Here is a 13,448-nt window from a genome sequence, read left to right as displayed (position 1 = left end):
GTCTTTTGCAGACTCCATCAGGTTTTCTTCCAGAATGGTCCTGTATTTGGCTCCATCCATCTTCCCATCAATTTTAACCATCTTCCCTGTCCCTGCTGAAGAAAAGCAGGCCCAAACCATGATGCTGCCACCACCATGTTTGACAGTGGGGATGGTGTGTTCAGGGTGATGGCTGTGTTGCTTTTACGCCAAACATAACGTTTTGCATTGTTGCCAAAAAGTTCAATTTTGGTTTCATCTGACCAGAGCACCTTCTTCCACATGTTTGGTGTGTCTCCCAGGTGGCTTGTGGCAAACTTTAAACAACACTTTTTATGGATATCTTTAAGAAATGGCTTTCTTCTTGCCACTCTTCCATAAAGGCCAGATTTGTGCAATATACGAATGATTGTTGTCCTATGGACAGAGTCTCCCACCTCAGCTGTAGATCTCTGCAGTTCATCCAGAGTGATCATGGGCCTCTTGGCTGCATCTCTGATCAGTCTTCTCCTTGTATGAGCTGAAAGTTTAGAGGGACGGCCAGGTCTTGGTAGATTTGCAGTGGTCTGATACTCCTTCCATTTCAATATTATCGCTTGCACAGTGCTCCTAGCCTTGTTAAAATCCCCAGCTACAATGAATGCAGCCTCCGGATAAATGGTTTCCAGTTTGCAGAGAGTTAAATAAAGTTCGTTCAGAGCCATCGATGTGTCTGCTTGGGGGGGGGGGGATATATACGGCTGTGATTATAATCGAAGAGAATTCTCTTGGTAGATAATGCGGTCTACATTTGATTGTGAGGAATTCTAAATCAGGTGAAGAGAAGGATTTGAGTTCCTGTATGTTTCTTTCATCACACCACGTCACGTTAGCCATAAGGCATACGCCCCCGCCCCTCTTCTTACCAGAAAGATGTTTGTTTCTGTCTGCGCGATGCGTGGAGAAACCCGTTGGCTGCACCGCCTCGGATAGCGTCTCTCCAGTGAGCCATGTTTCCGTGAAGCAAAGGACGTTACAGTCTCTGATGTCCCTCTGGAATGCTACCCTTGCTCGGATTTCATCAACCTTGTTGTCAAGAGACTGGACATTGGCAAGAAGAATGCTAGGGAGTGGTGCACGGTGTGCCCGTCTCCGGAGTCTGACCAGAAGACCGCCTCGTTTCCCTCTTTTTCGGAGTCGTTTTTTTGGGTCGCTGCATGGAATCCACTCCGTTGTCCTGTTTGTAAGGCAGAACACAGGATCCGCGTCGCGAAAAACATATTCTTGGTCGTACTGATGGTGAGTTGACGCTGATCTTATATTCAGTAGTTCTTCTCGACTGTATGTAATGAAACCTAAGATGACCTGGGGTACTAATGTAAGAAATAACACGTAAAAAAAAACTAAAAACTGCATAGTTTCCTAGGAACGCGAAGCGAGGCGGCCATCTCTGTCGGTGCCGGAAGTACCACAGCAGACGTATTTAGCACTAATTTAAGTTTATTTAGTGCTTTATCCGGGTAGCCGGAAAGTAGAGCATTGCAGTAGTCTAACCTAGAAGTGACAAAAGCGTGGATTCATTTTTCAGCATAATTTTTGGACAGAAAGTTTCTGATTTTTGCAATGTTACGTAGATGGAAAAAAGCTGTCCTTGAAATGGTCTTGATATGTTCTTCAAAAGAGAGATCAGGGTCCAGAGTAACGCAGAGGTCCTTCACAGTTTTATTTGAGATGACTGTACAACCATTAAGATTAATTGTCAGATTCAACAGAAGATCTCTTTGTTTCTTGGGACCTAGAACAGGCATCTCTGTTTTGTCCGAGTTTAAAAGTAGAAAGTTTGCAGCCATCCACTTCCTTATGTCTGAAAAACATGCTTCTAGCAAGGGCAATTTTGGGGCTTCACCATGTTTCATTGAAATGTACAGCTGTGTGTGATCCGCATAGCAGTGAAAGTTAACATTATGTTTTCGAATGACATCCCCAAGAGGTAAAATATATAGTGAAAACAATAGTGGTCCTAAAACGGAACCTTGAGGAACACCGAAATTTACAGTTGATTTATCAGAGGACAAACCATTCACAGAGACAAACTGATATCTCTTAATCTGGCATAGCTAAAGACACGACAACTGTCTAGTGAGTGTGAATATGGTGTGCATATACTGTCTAGTGAGTGTCTATATGGTGTGTAGATACTGTCTAGTGAGTGTGTATATTCTGTCTAGTGAGTGTGTATTTACTATCTAGTGAGTGTGTATATGGTGTGTATATACTGTCTAGTGAGTGTGTATATACTGTCTAGTGAGTGTGTATATACTGTCTAGTGACTGTGTATATACTGTCTAGCGAGTGTGTATATACTGTCTAGTGGGTGTGTATATACTGTCTAGTGAGTGTGTATATACTGTCTAGTGAGTGTGTACATGGTGTGTATATACTGTCTAGAAGCTGAAATCACATTTCATCCCATCACGAATAATTTCATATTCAAACATTTAAATTGAAGAACAATTCCATGTGAATCTGATAACTCTGTGTAGAATTTCCACTGTAGAGTTTGTCATCTTATCATTGATGAGAATGTCTCAGATGACAACCGAACTGACATCATATTCAGTAAGTACCACCGCATATGTTCAATTGGTCGGATTACCAGAATATAGTTCATTTCCCCCCACCTTCTGATGTTCCCAGAATCTCTATGTTAACCAAGGGTTTTTCAAATGTAACATCAGTAGTGTAGAGAGAGGAAAAATGGGGGAAGAGGTATTTATGACTGTCATGAACCTACCCCCCAGGCCAATGTCATGATACAGTATATACACTCCATATACACACTGACTAGACAGTACATACACACCATATAGACACTCACTAGACAGTATATACACACCATATACACATTCACTAGACAGTATATACACATCATATACACACTCACTAGACAGTATATACACACCATATAGACACTCACTAGACAGTATATACACACCATATAGACACTCACCAGACAGTATATAAGAAATAAGAAAACACGTTTGGTGTTTGCCAAAAGGAACGTGGGAGACTCCCCAAACATATGGAAGAAGGAACTCTGGTCAGGTGAGACTAAAATTGAGCTTTTTGGCCATCAAGGAAAACACTATGTCTGGTGCAAACCCAACACCTCTCATCATCCCGAGAACACCATCCCCACAGTGAAGCATGGTGTTGGCAGCATCGTGCTGTTTTCATCGGCAGGGACTGGGAAACTGTTCAGAATTGGAGGAATGATGGATGGCGCTGAATTTTTATTTTACCTTTATTTAACTAGGCAAGTCAGTTAAGAACAAATTCTTATTTTCAATGACGGCCTAGGAACAGTGGGTTACCTGCCTTGTTCAGGGGCAGAATGCCAGATTTGTACCTTGTCAGCTGGGGGGTTTGACCTTGCAACCTTCCGGTTACTAGTCCAACGCTCTAACCACTTGAGGGAAACCTATTTCAGTCTTCCAGAGATTTGAAACTAGGACAGAGGTTCACCTTCCAGCAGGAAAATGACCCTAAGCATACCTCTAAAGCAACACTCGAGGGGTTCAAGGGGAAACATTTGAATGTCTTGGAATGGCCTAGCCAAAGCCCAGACCTCAATCCAATTGAGAATCTGTGGTATGACTTAAAGATTGCTGTACACCAGCGGAACCCATCCATTTTAAAGGAGCTGGAGAAGATTAGTCTTGAAGAATGGGCAAGAATCCCAGTGGCTAGATGTGCCAAGCTTATAGATACATACCCCAAGAGACTTGCAGCTGTAATTGCTGCAAAAGGTGGCTCTACAAAGTATTGACTTTGTGGGGTGAATAGTTTTGCACTCAAGTTTTCTGTTTTTTTTTCTTATTTCTTGTTTGTTTCACCATCAAATATTTAGCATCTTCAAAGTGGTAGACATGTTGTGTAAATCAAATTATACAAATCCCCCCACGTTGTTTTTTTATTTCAGGTTGTAAGGCAATAAAATTGGAAAAATGTCAAGGGGGGTGAAAACTTTCGCAAGCCACTGTATGTACTATTCACTATATAGTGCACTACTTTTTACCAAAGCACCATTGGCCCTGGTATAAAGGGAATAAGATGCCATTTGGAACAAAAACATTAAAAAGATGGAAAAAGATCAGAACTATATACTGTACAGACAAATTACAGTATTTAGAAAATGAAAATATGTATCATAAAAACCAATATAATTATTTTACTATATTGTTATGAAAAATAAATAAATGGTATTTTTAGACATTCAAGTGTTACATCATCTGTCCCTGTCCTCGGAATGCCAATTCCCCAAAATCACCTCAGTGCGTTGATTAAATAGTGTATGATGCATTATCTTAATGAATAGCACAGCACGGCAGCTTGCTATTGGTTGGCTCTTCCACCAATGTCTTCCCTGGAGAACATGAATATTAACTAAATGAAGAGAGAGAAAGGAGACGGCAGACTTATCGTCTCTCCCTCCCGCTCTCTCTTTTTGCTCCCGACCAATCTTTTAGTGCCTCCTCTCTACCCCTCCCTCTCTTAGTTTCTCCCTCCTTCCCTCTTCCGTCCTCCCTCCTCCCTTATTCTGTCTTAAACCCACACCCTTATGCAGACCTACATGTGCAGACACCCGAAGACACTCGCTGCCTTGTCTACCTCCATCTCTTTCCATCCAAGCCCCGGCGGATTAGAGCACACTACTGTGTGTAACAAAGGTAAGCCTCCGTCTCTCTCCTCTCTCTCGTTCCTCTCTATCTCTCACCATCTTTATTTATTTAGCTTTGTTTCTGTGTACTGAAACAAAGGATCTGGGGTGTGGCTGTACACTGAAGACTGGAGTGTACTGATCTGATGGAAGGATGGAAAGAACAAATTAATTGAAAGATGGAGGAATAGATAGATGAGGTAGGGCTGAGGTAGGGCTGGGATAGGGCTGACGCTCTGGTGGGGCTGGGGCTGGTGTGGGGCTGGTGTGGGGCTGGTGTAGCGATGTTGTAGAGCTGGGGCTAATGTAGGTCTTGGGCTGAGGTAGGGCTGGGCCTGGGGTAGGGCTGGGGCTGAGGTAGAGCTGATGTAGAGCTGGGCCTGGGGTAAGGCTGGGGCTGAGGTAGGGCTAACGTAGGGCTGGGGCTGGGGCTGAGGTAGGGCTGGAGCTGAGGCTGGGGCTGGACTGGGGCTGACGTAGGGCTGGGCCTGGGGCTGGGGCTGAGGTAGGGCTAGAGCTGAGGTAGGGCTGGACTGGGGCTGACGTAGGGCTGAGGTAGGGCTGGACTGGGGCTGACGTAGGGCTGGGGTAGGGCTTGGGCTGAGGTAGGGCTGGGGCTGAGGTAGGGCTGGACTGGGGCTGATGTAGGGCTGGGGTAGGGCTGGGGCTGACATAGGGCTGGGGCTGGACTGGGGCTGACTTAGGGCTGGGGCTGGGCTGATGTAGGGCTGGGGCTGGGGCTGAGGTAGGGCTGGACTGGGGCTGACGTAGGGCTGGGGTAGGGCTGGGGCTGACGTAGGGCTGGGGCTGACGTAGGGCTGGGGCTGACGTAGGGCTAGGGCTGGGGCTGACGTAGGGCTGGGGCTGGGGCTGACGTAGGGCTGGGGTTGGGCTGGGGCTGAGGTAGGGCTGGAGCTGAGGTAGGGCTGGACTGGGGCTGACGTAGGGCTGGGGTAGGGCTTGGGCTGAGGTGGGCTGTGCTGGGGCTGAGGTAGAGTTGGGGCTGAGGTAGAGTTGGGGCTGAGGTAGGGCTGGGGCTGAGGTAGAGTTGGGGCTGAGGTAGGGCTAGGGCTGGGGCTGAGGTAGGGCTGGGGCTGAGGTAGGGCTGTGCTGGGGCTGAGGTAGAGTTGGGGCTGAGGTAGAGTTGGGGCTGAGGTAGGGCTGGGGCAGAGGTAGGGCTGGGGCAGAGGTAGGGCTGGGGCTGAGGTAGGGCTGTGCTGGGGCTGAGGTAGGGCTGTGCTGGGGCTGAGGTAGGGCTGGACTGGGGCTGACGTAGGGCTGAGGTAGTGCTGGGGCTGAGGTAGGGCTGGGGCTGAGGTAGGGCTGGGGCTGAGGCTGAGGTGGGACTGGGCTATGAAATTTTAACATTGTGGAACAGCGTTGAGACTCAGGGGGAGAAAGGACGGCAAGGATGCAGAGATCTGAGAGAGAGAGAGAGAGAGAAAGAGACTGCAGAGGGAGAGAACAAAGAGACCAGCCTCACACAGATGGTGTCATGCTAGATAGCATGTGTGTAGGCATGTGGAAAGCTGGCATGATGGACCCGAACACGTGGGGGCGGCTGCAGCTCACGAGTGTGTGTGTGTGTGTGTGTGTGTAGCACAGCTCATGGTGGACACACTCCCTATATCTACTAGGAACTAGATTGGCAAAATTCACATATTAGTCATCAACACGATGGCATACTCATGAACAGAAATGATTTTACCAACGCTCCCTACTCAAGATTCTGCCTTGTGTGTAGCTCGTTTGTCAGCCAAGGTCAAATAACTGAAACAAGGATTTCTCTCTGTCTCTCTCTCCCCCTCTTCCTCTCTCTCCTTTTCTCTCCCTCCCTCATTTCCTCGCTTTCTCTTTCCATCTCTCTCCCTGCTCCATCTCTCTCTCCCTGCTCCATCTCTCTCTCCCTGCTCCATCTCTCTCTCCCTGCTCCATCTCTCTCTCCCTGCTCCATCTCTCTCTTTCACAGCAACAATGTCTGACAAACCTGACCTGACAGAGATCGCCTGTTTCGACAAGACCAAACTGAAGAAGACTGAGACGAAAGAGAAGAACCCCCTGCCAACCAAAGAGAGTGAGTGATCATGGCAGTGTGGTGTGTGTGTACTGTATGCGTGTGTGTTTTAAGGGTGTGGTAAGGGAAGTGTTCATTCTGCCTCTGCAGTGCTCTTCCTTTCCTACTCCCCCCCCCCTCTCTCTCTCGTTCTCTCCCCCTTACTCTCTCTTTCCCCCTCTCTCTCTCCCCTCTCTCCCCCACTCCCCCTCTCTCTCATACCCCCTCTCCCCCTCCCCTCCCTCTCTCCCCTGCAGTCATTTTAGCAGCTATAGGTGTTGTCAGTTCTACTGCTGTCAACCTTCCTCTAGCTCTGCAGTATACAAACACTTCTCTACTACAAATCACTGAATCATCAGAATCACTCTCTCCCTATAGGCCCAGGTCAAAGTAGTGCACTATTTAGGGAATAGGCTACCATTTGGGTCACATTCTGTAGCGTCTCTGCAACACAACCACACACGACCGGAGCCCAATTCACATTCTCCCTCGCCAACATCTCCACCACATGTATACAGTATGTATGTGTCTTCCTGTCTTTTGTTTCAGCCATTGAACAGGAAAGGAAAGGGGATGCCACGCCTTGATGTGACTTGGTGAAGAAGAGGAGAAGAGGAGGAGAGGGAAACAGGAGAGGAGACAGAGATGCCACCAACAAAATCCCTTTGTTTTGTCTGTCTGTCAGTATTCTACTTTAAGTCACGTTGTGTTGTATAACAAGGTGCTGTAGTGCCCCAGGAGATGCAGTAGTGGAGGAGGATACATGGGATGTATTCCAAATGGCACCTTATTCCCTATATAGTGCAATACTTTTGACCTGGTCCACTATATAGGGAATATGGTGCCATTTGAGACACAGAATGCCATCTTCACAGGGCTCTATCTTTCATTAGGAGAATAGAGTTGTAACATGGATACCAGGATGGTTCTGTTTTAAATAACAAGTATTGGGCCAGAAACCCTCCACCCTCTAGACTTCACCCCTTTACTCCCTAAGCCTCTACACCCTAGCCTTTACTCCTTTACTCCCTAGCCCCTACACCCTAGCCTTTACTCCCTTACTCCCTAGCCTCTAACCCCCTTACTCCCTAGCCCCTACACCCTAGCCTTTACTCACTTACTCCCTAGCCTCTAACCACCTTACGCCCTAGCTCCTACATCCTAGCCTCTAACCACCCTATGCCCTAGCTCCTACACCCTAGCCTCTAACCACCCTATGCCCTAGCTCCTACACCCTAGCCTCTAACCACCCTACGCCCTAGCTCCTACATCCTAGCCTCTAACCACCCTATGCCCTAGCTCCTACATCCTAGCCTTTACTCACTTACACCCTAGCCTCTAACCACCCTACGCCCTAGCTCCTACATCCTAGACTCTAACCACCCTACGCCCTAGCTCCTACACCCTAGCCTCTAACCACCCTACGCCCTAGCTCCTACATCCTAGCCTCTAACCACCCTACGCCCTATCTCCTACACCCTAGCCTCTAATCACCCTACGCCCTAGCTCCTACATCCTAGCCTCTAACCACCCTACGCCCTAGCTCCTACACCCTAGCCTCTAACCACCCTACGCCCTAGCTCCTACATCCTAGCCTCTAACCACCCTATGCCCTAGCTCCTACATCCTAGCCTTTACTCACTTACACCCTAGCCTCTAACCACCCTACGCCCTAGCTCCTACATCCTAGCCTCTAACCACCCTACGCCCTAGCTCCTACACCCTAGCCTCTAACCACCCTACGCCCTAGCTCCTACACCCTAGCCTCTAACCACCCTACGCCCTAGCTCCTACATCCTAGCCTCTAACCACCCTACGCCCTATCTCCTACACCCTAGCCTCTAACCACCCTACGCCCTAGCTCCTACATCCTAGCCTCTAACCACCCTACGCCCTAGCTCCTACACCCTAGCCTCTAACCACCTTACTCCCCAGCCCTTATTTCCTAACGCACACCCATCCAAACCACTCAGAAGTACCAAGGGTAGGGGCTAAGGGCTAGGGGTTTGTTTCTTAATCAGTCAGTTTTGTTGTTGAACACAAACCAAGTCAAGCATCCAGGCTAAGAGAGGAAGGTGGGGGATTATTGAGGTGTTTTCACATTTCACTTTATACTTTTCTTTATGAAATAAAGACAAAATGCTATAATACAAAACGGCCGATTTGGGTATGACTTTCTCTGACGATGAATGAGAATAAGATAGTAGTCTGAAAGGGAGTCTGGACAGTCCAAACTGAGAATGTAACAATATACCACATTACACTACCAATACAATACATTTAATTATCAAATAATACATGATTCTTGAGTGGATGGCATGATCATGGCAATAGTGGGTATTTGCAGACAGTTTGGCCCAGTAGAGGGAGACAGAAGTTAAATCAGCACATTCACACCTATAGTTCAGACAAGTCATGAATCATAATTAATACAACTACAAGCCTGATATCCCTGTAGTATTGAAAACCAGGTCAAAAACTTGTTCTAATAATTAGAGATAAATGTATTGCCCGTATAAACAAACACCCACAATATGGATGTTCCCAAAGGGCTGCTGAGTGGCGCAGTGGTCTAAGGCACTATATCTCAGTGCTAAAGGCGTCACTACAGACCCTGGTTTGATTCCAGGCTGTATTACAAGTGGCTGTGATTGGGAGTCCCATAGGGCGGTGCACAATTGGCCCGGGGTAGGCCGTGAATGTCAATAAGAATGTGTTCTTAACTGACTTGCCTAGTTAAATAAAGGTAACTAAGAATGTAGCCTGGTAACATTGAATGTTTTTTACAGTAGTGGTGCGTGGGTCAAATCACTGGGGAAGCCAGAAAACTGTCATACTTGAATAAAAGTAAAGATACCTTAATAGAAAATGACTCTAGTAAAAGTGAAAGTCACCCAGTAAAATACTACTTGAGTAAAAGTCTAAAAGTATTTGGTTTTAAATATACTTTTTGCTAAAATTGCTCAAATGTACATAAGTATCAAAAGTAAAGGTATAAATCATTTCAAATTCCTTCTATTACAGTTTTTTCCAACTGCTTACACAAGTTTTCAAAACTGTCTCCTTTTTTTCAAAACTCTACACACAATTCCCCAAACTGCACACACAAAATGCAAAATGCCTCACATCTCCTTCAAAATGTAACACTGCATTCAAAATGCCATAAACACATGTCAGAATGAAACATTTGCATCAAATGGCAAACACTGCTTTCATAATAGTACATTTTTGGATATACCATGTAAACACTGTTGTTCTAAATCTAAAGCTCTTTGGTCTTTCATAGGCTTATATCTACATTTCAATACAATGTTCTACAGTGAAAGTAATCTGCTGAGAGGGGTAACAAGTACACTGTTAACACCAATGCAATGTAGAAACAGAAAATATTTATTAGGCCAAACATTACTGTTGTATACAGTAGCATACAACAAAACCATAAACATATGTAAACCAAAAGTATATTCTTTAGAATACAGTAAAGAACACAATTGTGTGTGTGGGGTCCCGGGGGTCAGTCCAGGAATTGTTGGGGGGTCACCAGTGCTAAGCTACGCTTCATCTCTTCTCCGGCCTGAGTCTGGCCACAATACTTCGTCCACATCACAGGATAAGAATCTCCTAGCATGGCGTATCCAACCTTGGACAGAGGCAACCTCTATGCCCCCACATAGAACATATTTATAATTGCAGTCTCTTGTACATCTGTAAACAAGCGTCCTCGTCCTCCATGATGTCTTTGCCTTTCCACTCTGTACAGAATTCAAACACAGTATGTGTTCAGCATAGGAACTGTAAACAATGTACAAAAAAATGTAGTACAGCATCATTCATTCAATGCAGTGCAGTAAATGGATGGCTTAGAGTTACAAATGTTTATGCAATACTATGCAGTCGTACGTATTTTACAGTACATTGCTGTAATGCTAAAATAGTCATTAGATAGTTGCATTCCTGTTCTCATTTCTGAAGGTTCGAATTATGGACGCCACTGTAAATCGACTCAAGTTGGGCTGGACTCTCAGTCCAGCCTCTCTCATGGTCAAACCGTGGTTGATCACATGATCAACAAGTTTTGCCCTAATCTCATCAGAGATGGCTCTCCTTCCTTCTCTTCTTTGCCCTCGTCCTCTTCCTCTCCCTCCTACTCCTCTTGCTCTCTGTCCATTGTTGGCATCCATTGTTCAAAACAGGTAACCTGACCTTTGACCTATTTATAGGCCTATACTACAGTAAAGCAGTGATTGGTTAGTGATCAGTTAAGCTATTGGTGTTTGCACATGTGAGGAGTGTGTGTGTGACCTGGTGAATAAGTGTAGCATTTTGATTGGTTGTGTTTGGAAAAGGAAAGCAAGTCACTTCCTGTTCGGTTTTTGTGTTTTAGGTAGATAATTGTGTGTAGTGTTTTGAAAAAAGTGTTTTATGCAATTGACAACTGAGTCAAACGCTGAGAAATAGCTTATGGTTTTGGATATTTGGTGTGTAGTTTTGCACTTTGAGTGAGAGGTTTCAAAAATCGTGTGACATGAAAAGATTTTGTGTGTAAGCAGTTGGAAAAAACTGTAAACAAACCAGATGTATTTGTATTTTTATTGATGGATAGCCAGGGGCACACTCCAACACTCACACATAATTTACAAACAAAGCATTTGTGTTTAATGAGTCTAACAGATCAGAGGCAGTAGGGATGACCAGCGATGTTTTCTAGATAAGTGTGTGAATTGGACCATTTTCCTGTCAAAATGTAACAATACTTTTGGGTGTCAGAACATGTTGAGAGTAAAAATGAGTAAAAAGTACATAATTGCATTTAGGAATGTAGTGAAAAACTGAAAAACATCCCCACAGCATGATGCTGCCACCACCATGCTTCACTGTAGGGAAGGTGCCAGGTTTCCTCCAGGCTGAAAAACATCCCCACAGCATGATGCTGCCACCACCATGCTTCACTGTAGGGAAGGTGCCAGGTTTCCTCCAGGCCAAAGAGAGTTAAATATTGGTTTCATCAGATGGTCTGAGAGTCCTTTAGATGCCTTTTGGCAAACTCCAAGCGGGCTGTCATGTGCCTTTTACTGAGTAGTGGCTTCTGTCTGGCCACTCTACCAATTCCTTTGACCTCATGGCTTGGTTTTTGCTCTGATGTGCACTGTCAACTGTGGGACCTTATATAGACAGGTGTGTGCCTTTCCAGATCATGTCAAATCAATTGAATTGACCACATGTGGACTTCAATCAAGTTGTAGAAACATCTCAAGGATGATCAATGGAAACAGGATCCACTTGAGCTCAATTTTGAGTCTCATAGCAAAGGGTCTGAATACTTATGGAAATAAGTTTTCTAAAAAACTGTTTTTGATTTGTCATTATGAGGTATTGTGTGTAGGTTGATGAGGGGAAAAACGATTGAATACATTTTAGAATAAGGCTGTAACCTAACAACATGTGAAGAAAGTCAAGGGGTCTGAATACTTTCCGAATGCACTGTAAATACTATCTATTATTTCTAAAGAAATATATTATGACATCTAAGTTGGTATAGAGAATTGGCCTACCCAGAAGTGCCAACCAAGTGTATCCCTGTAGGAACAATACACACTGTAGCCTACTATATATTTTGTATGGGAATACAGGCTATGTTCATACACAATACAGTACATATGTGTCTACAGGCCTGACTTAAATGCATACATTTAATTGTTGAGCCAACAACCATATCGTGTTGTTAGGGATATGTGTCCATGCAAGGGCCCATTTCAGATCTAGAAATGGCTGCACGTTTAGGCTACACATCATAATTGAATGTGTATTGTGGGCCTGTAGATCAGAACCCAATATAGTTCTCTAGAGGCCCTAGGTCTCAACCAACACACTGGAACACTGTTCTCTAGAGGCCCTGGGGCTCAAACAACACACTGGAACACTGTTCTCTAGAGGCCTTGGAGCTCAACCAACACACTGGAACACTGTTCTCTAGAGGCCCTGGGGCTCAACCAACACACTGGAACAATGTTCTCTAGAGGCCTTGGGGCTCAACCAACCAACACACTGGAACACTGTTCTCTAGAGGCCTTGGGGCTCAACCAACACACTGGAACACTGTTCTCTGGAGGCCTTGGGGCTCAACCAACCAACACAATGGAACACTGTTCTCTGGAGGCCCTGGGGCTCAACCAACCAACACACTGGAACACTGTTCTCTAGAGGCCCTGGGGCTCAACCAACACACTGGAACAATGTTCTCTAGAGGCCCTGGGGCTCAAACAACACACTGGAACACTGTTCTCTAGAGGCCCTGGGGCTCAACCAACACACTGGAACAATGTTCTCTAGAGGTCTTGGGGCTCAACCAACACACCGGAACACTGTTCTCTAGAGGCCTTGTGGCTCAACCAACACACTGGAAGACTGTTCTCTGGAGGCCTTGGGGCTCAACCAACCAACACAATGGAACACTGTTCTCTAGAGGCCCTGGGGCTCAAACAACACACTGGAACACTGTTCTCTAGAGGCCTTGGGGCTCAACCAACACACTGGAACACTGATCTCTGGAGGTCTTGGGGCTCAACCAACCAACACAATGGAACACTGTTCTCTAGAGGCCCTGGGGCTCAAACAACACACTGGAACACTGTTCTCTAGAGGCCCTGGGCTCAACCAACACACTGGAACACTGTTCTCTAGAGGCCTTGGAGCTCAACCAACACACTGGAACACTGT

General features: G+C 45.8%; 1 protein-coding gene across 1 annotated transcript; it reads left to right on the top strand.

Moving 5' to 3' along the window:
• Positions 1 to 4,494: 4,494 nt before the first annotated feature.
• Positions 4,495 to 8,886, top strand: LOC112257068 (thymosin beta-like). Its single transcript, XM_024430646.2, has 3 exons — positions 4,495 to 4,688; positions 6,648 to 6,752; positions 7,281 to 8,886. The coding sequence occupies exons 1-3, from the start codon at positions 4,580 to 4,582 to the stop codon at positions 7,316 to 7,318; spliced, it is 252 nt and encodes an 83-aa protein (XP_024286414.2). The 5' UTR covers positions 4,495 to 4,579; the 3' UTR covers positions 7,319 to 8,886.
• Positions 8,887 to 13,448: the final 4,562 nt, after the last annotated feature.

This window comes from Oncorhynchus tshawytscha, linkage group LG08, assembly GCF_018296145.1.
Source record: "Oncorhynchus tshawytscha isolate Ot180627B linkage group LG08, Otsh_v2.0, whole genome shotgun sequence".
In the NCBI taxonomy this organism is placed as follows: domain Eukaryota; kingdom Metazoa; phylum Chordata; class Actinopteri; order Salmoniformes; family Salmonidae; genus Oncorhynchus; species Oncorhynchus tshawytscha.
Note: the sequence above shows the minus strand (reverse complement) of the source record. Positions and strands in the feature narration are given on the sequence as shown.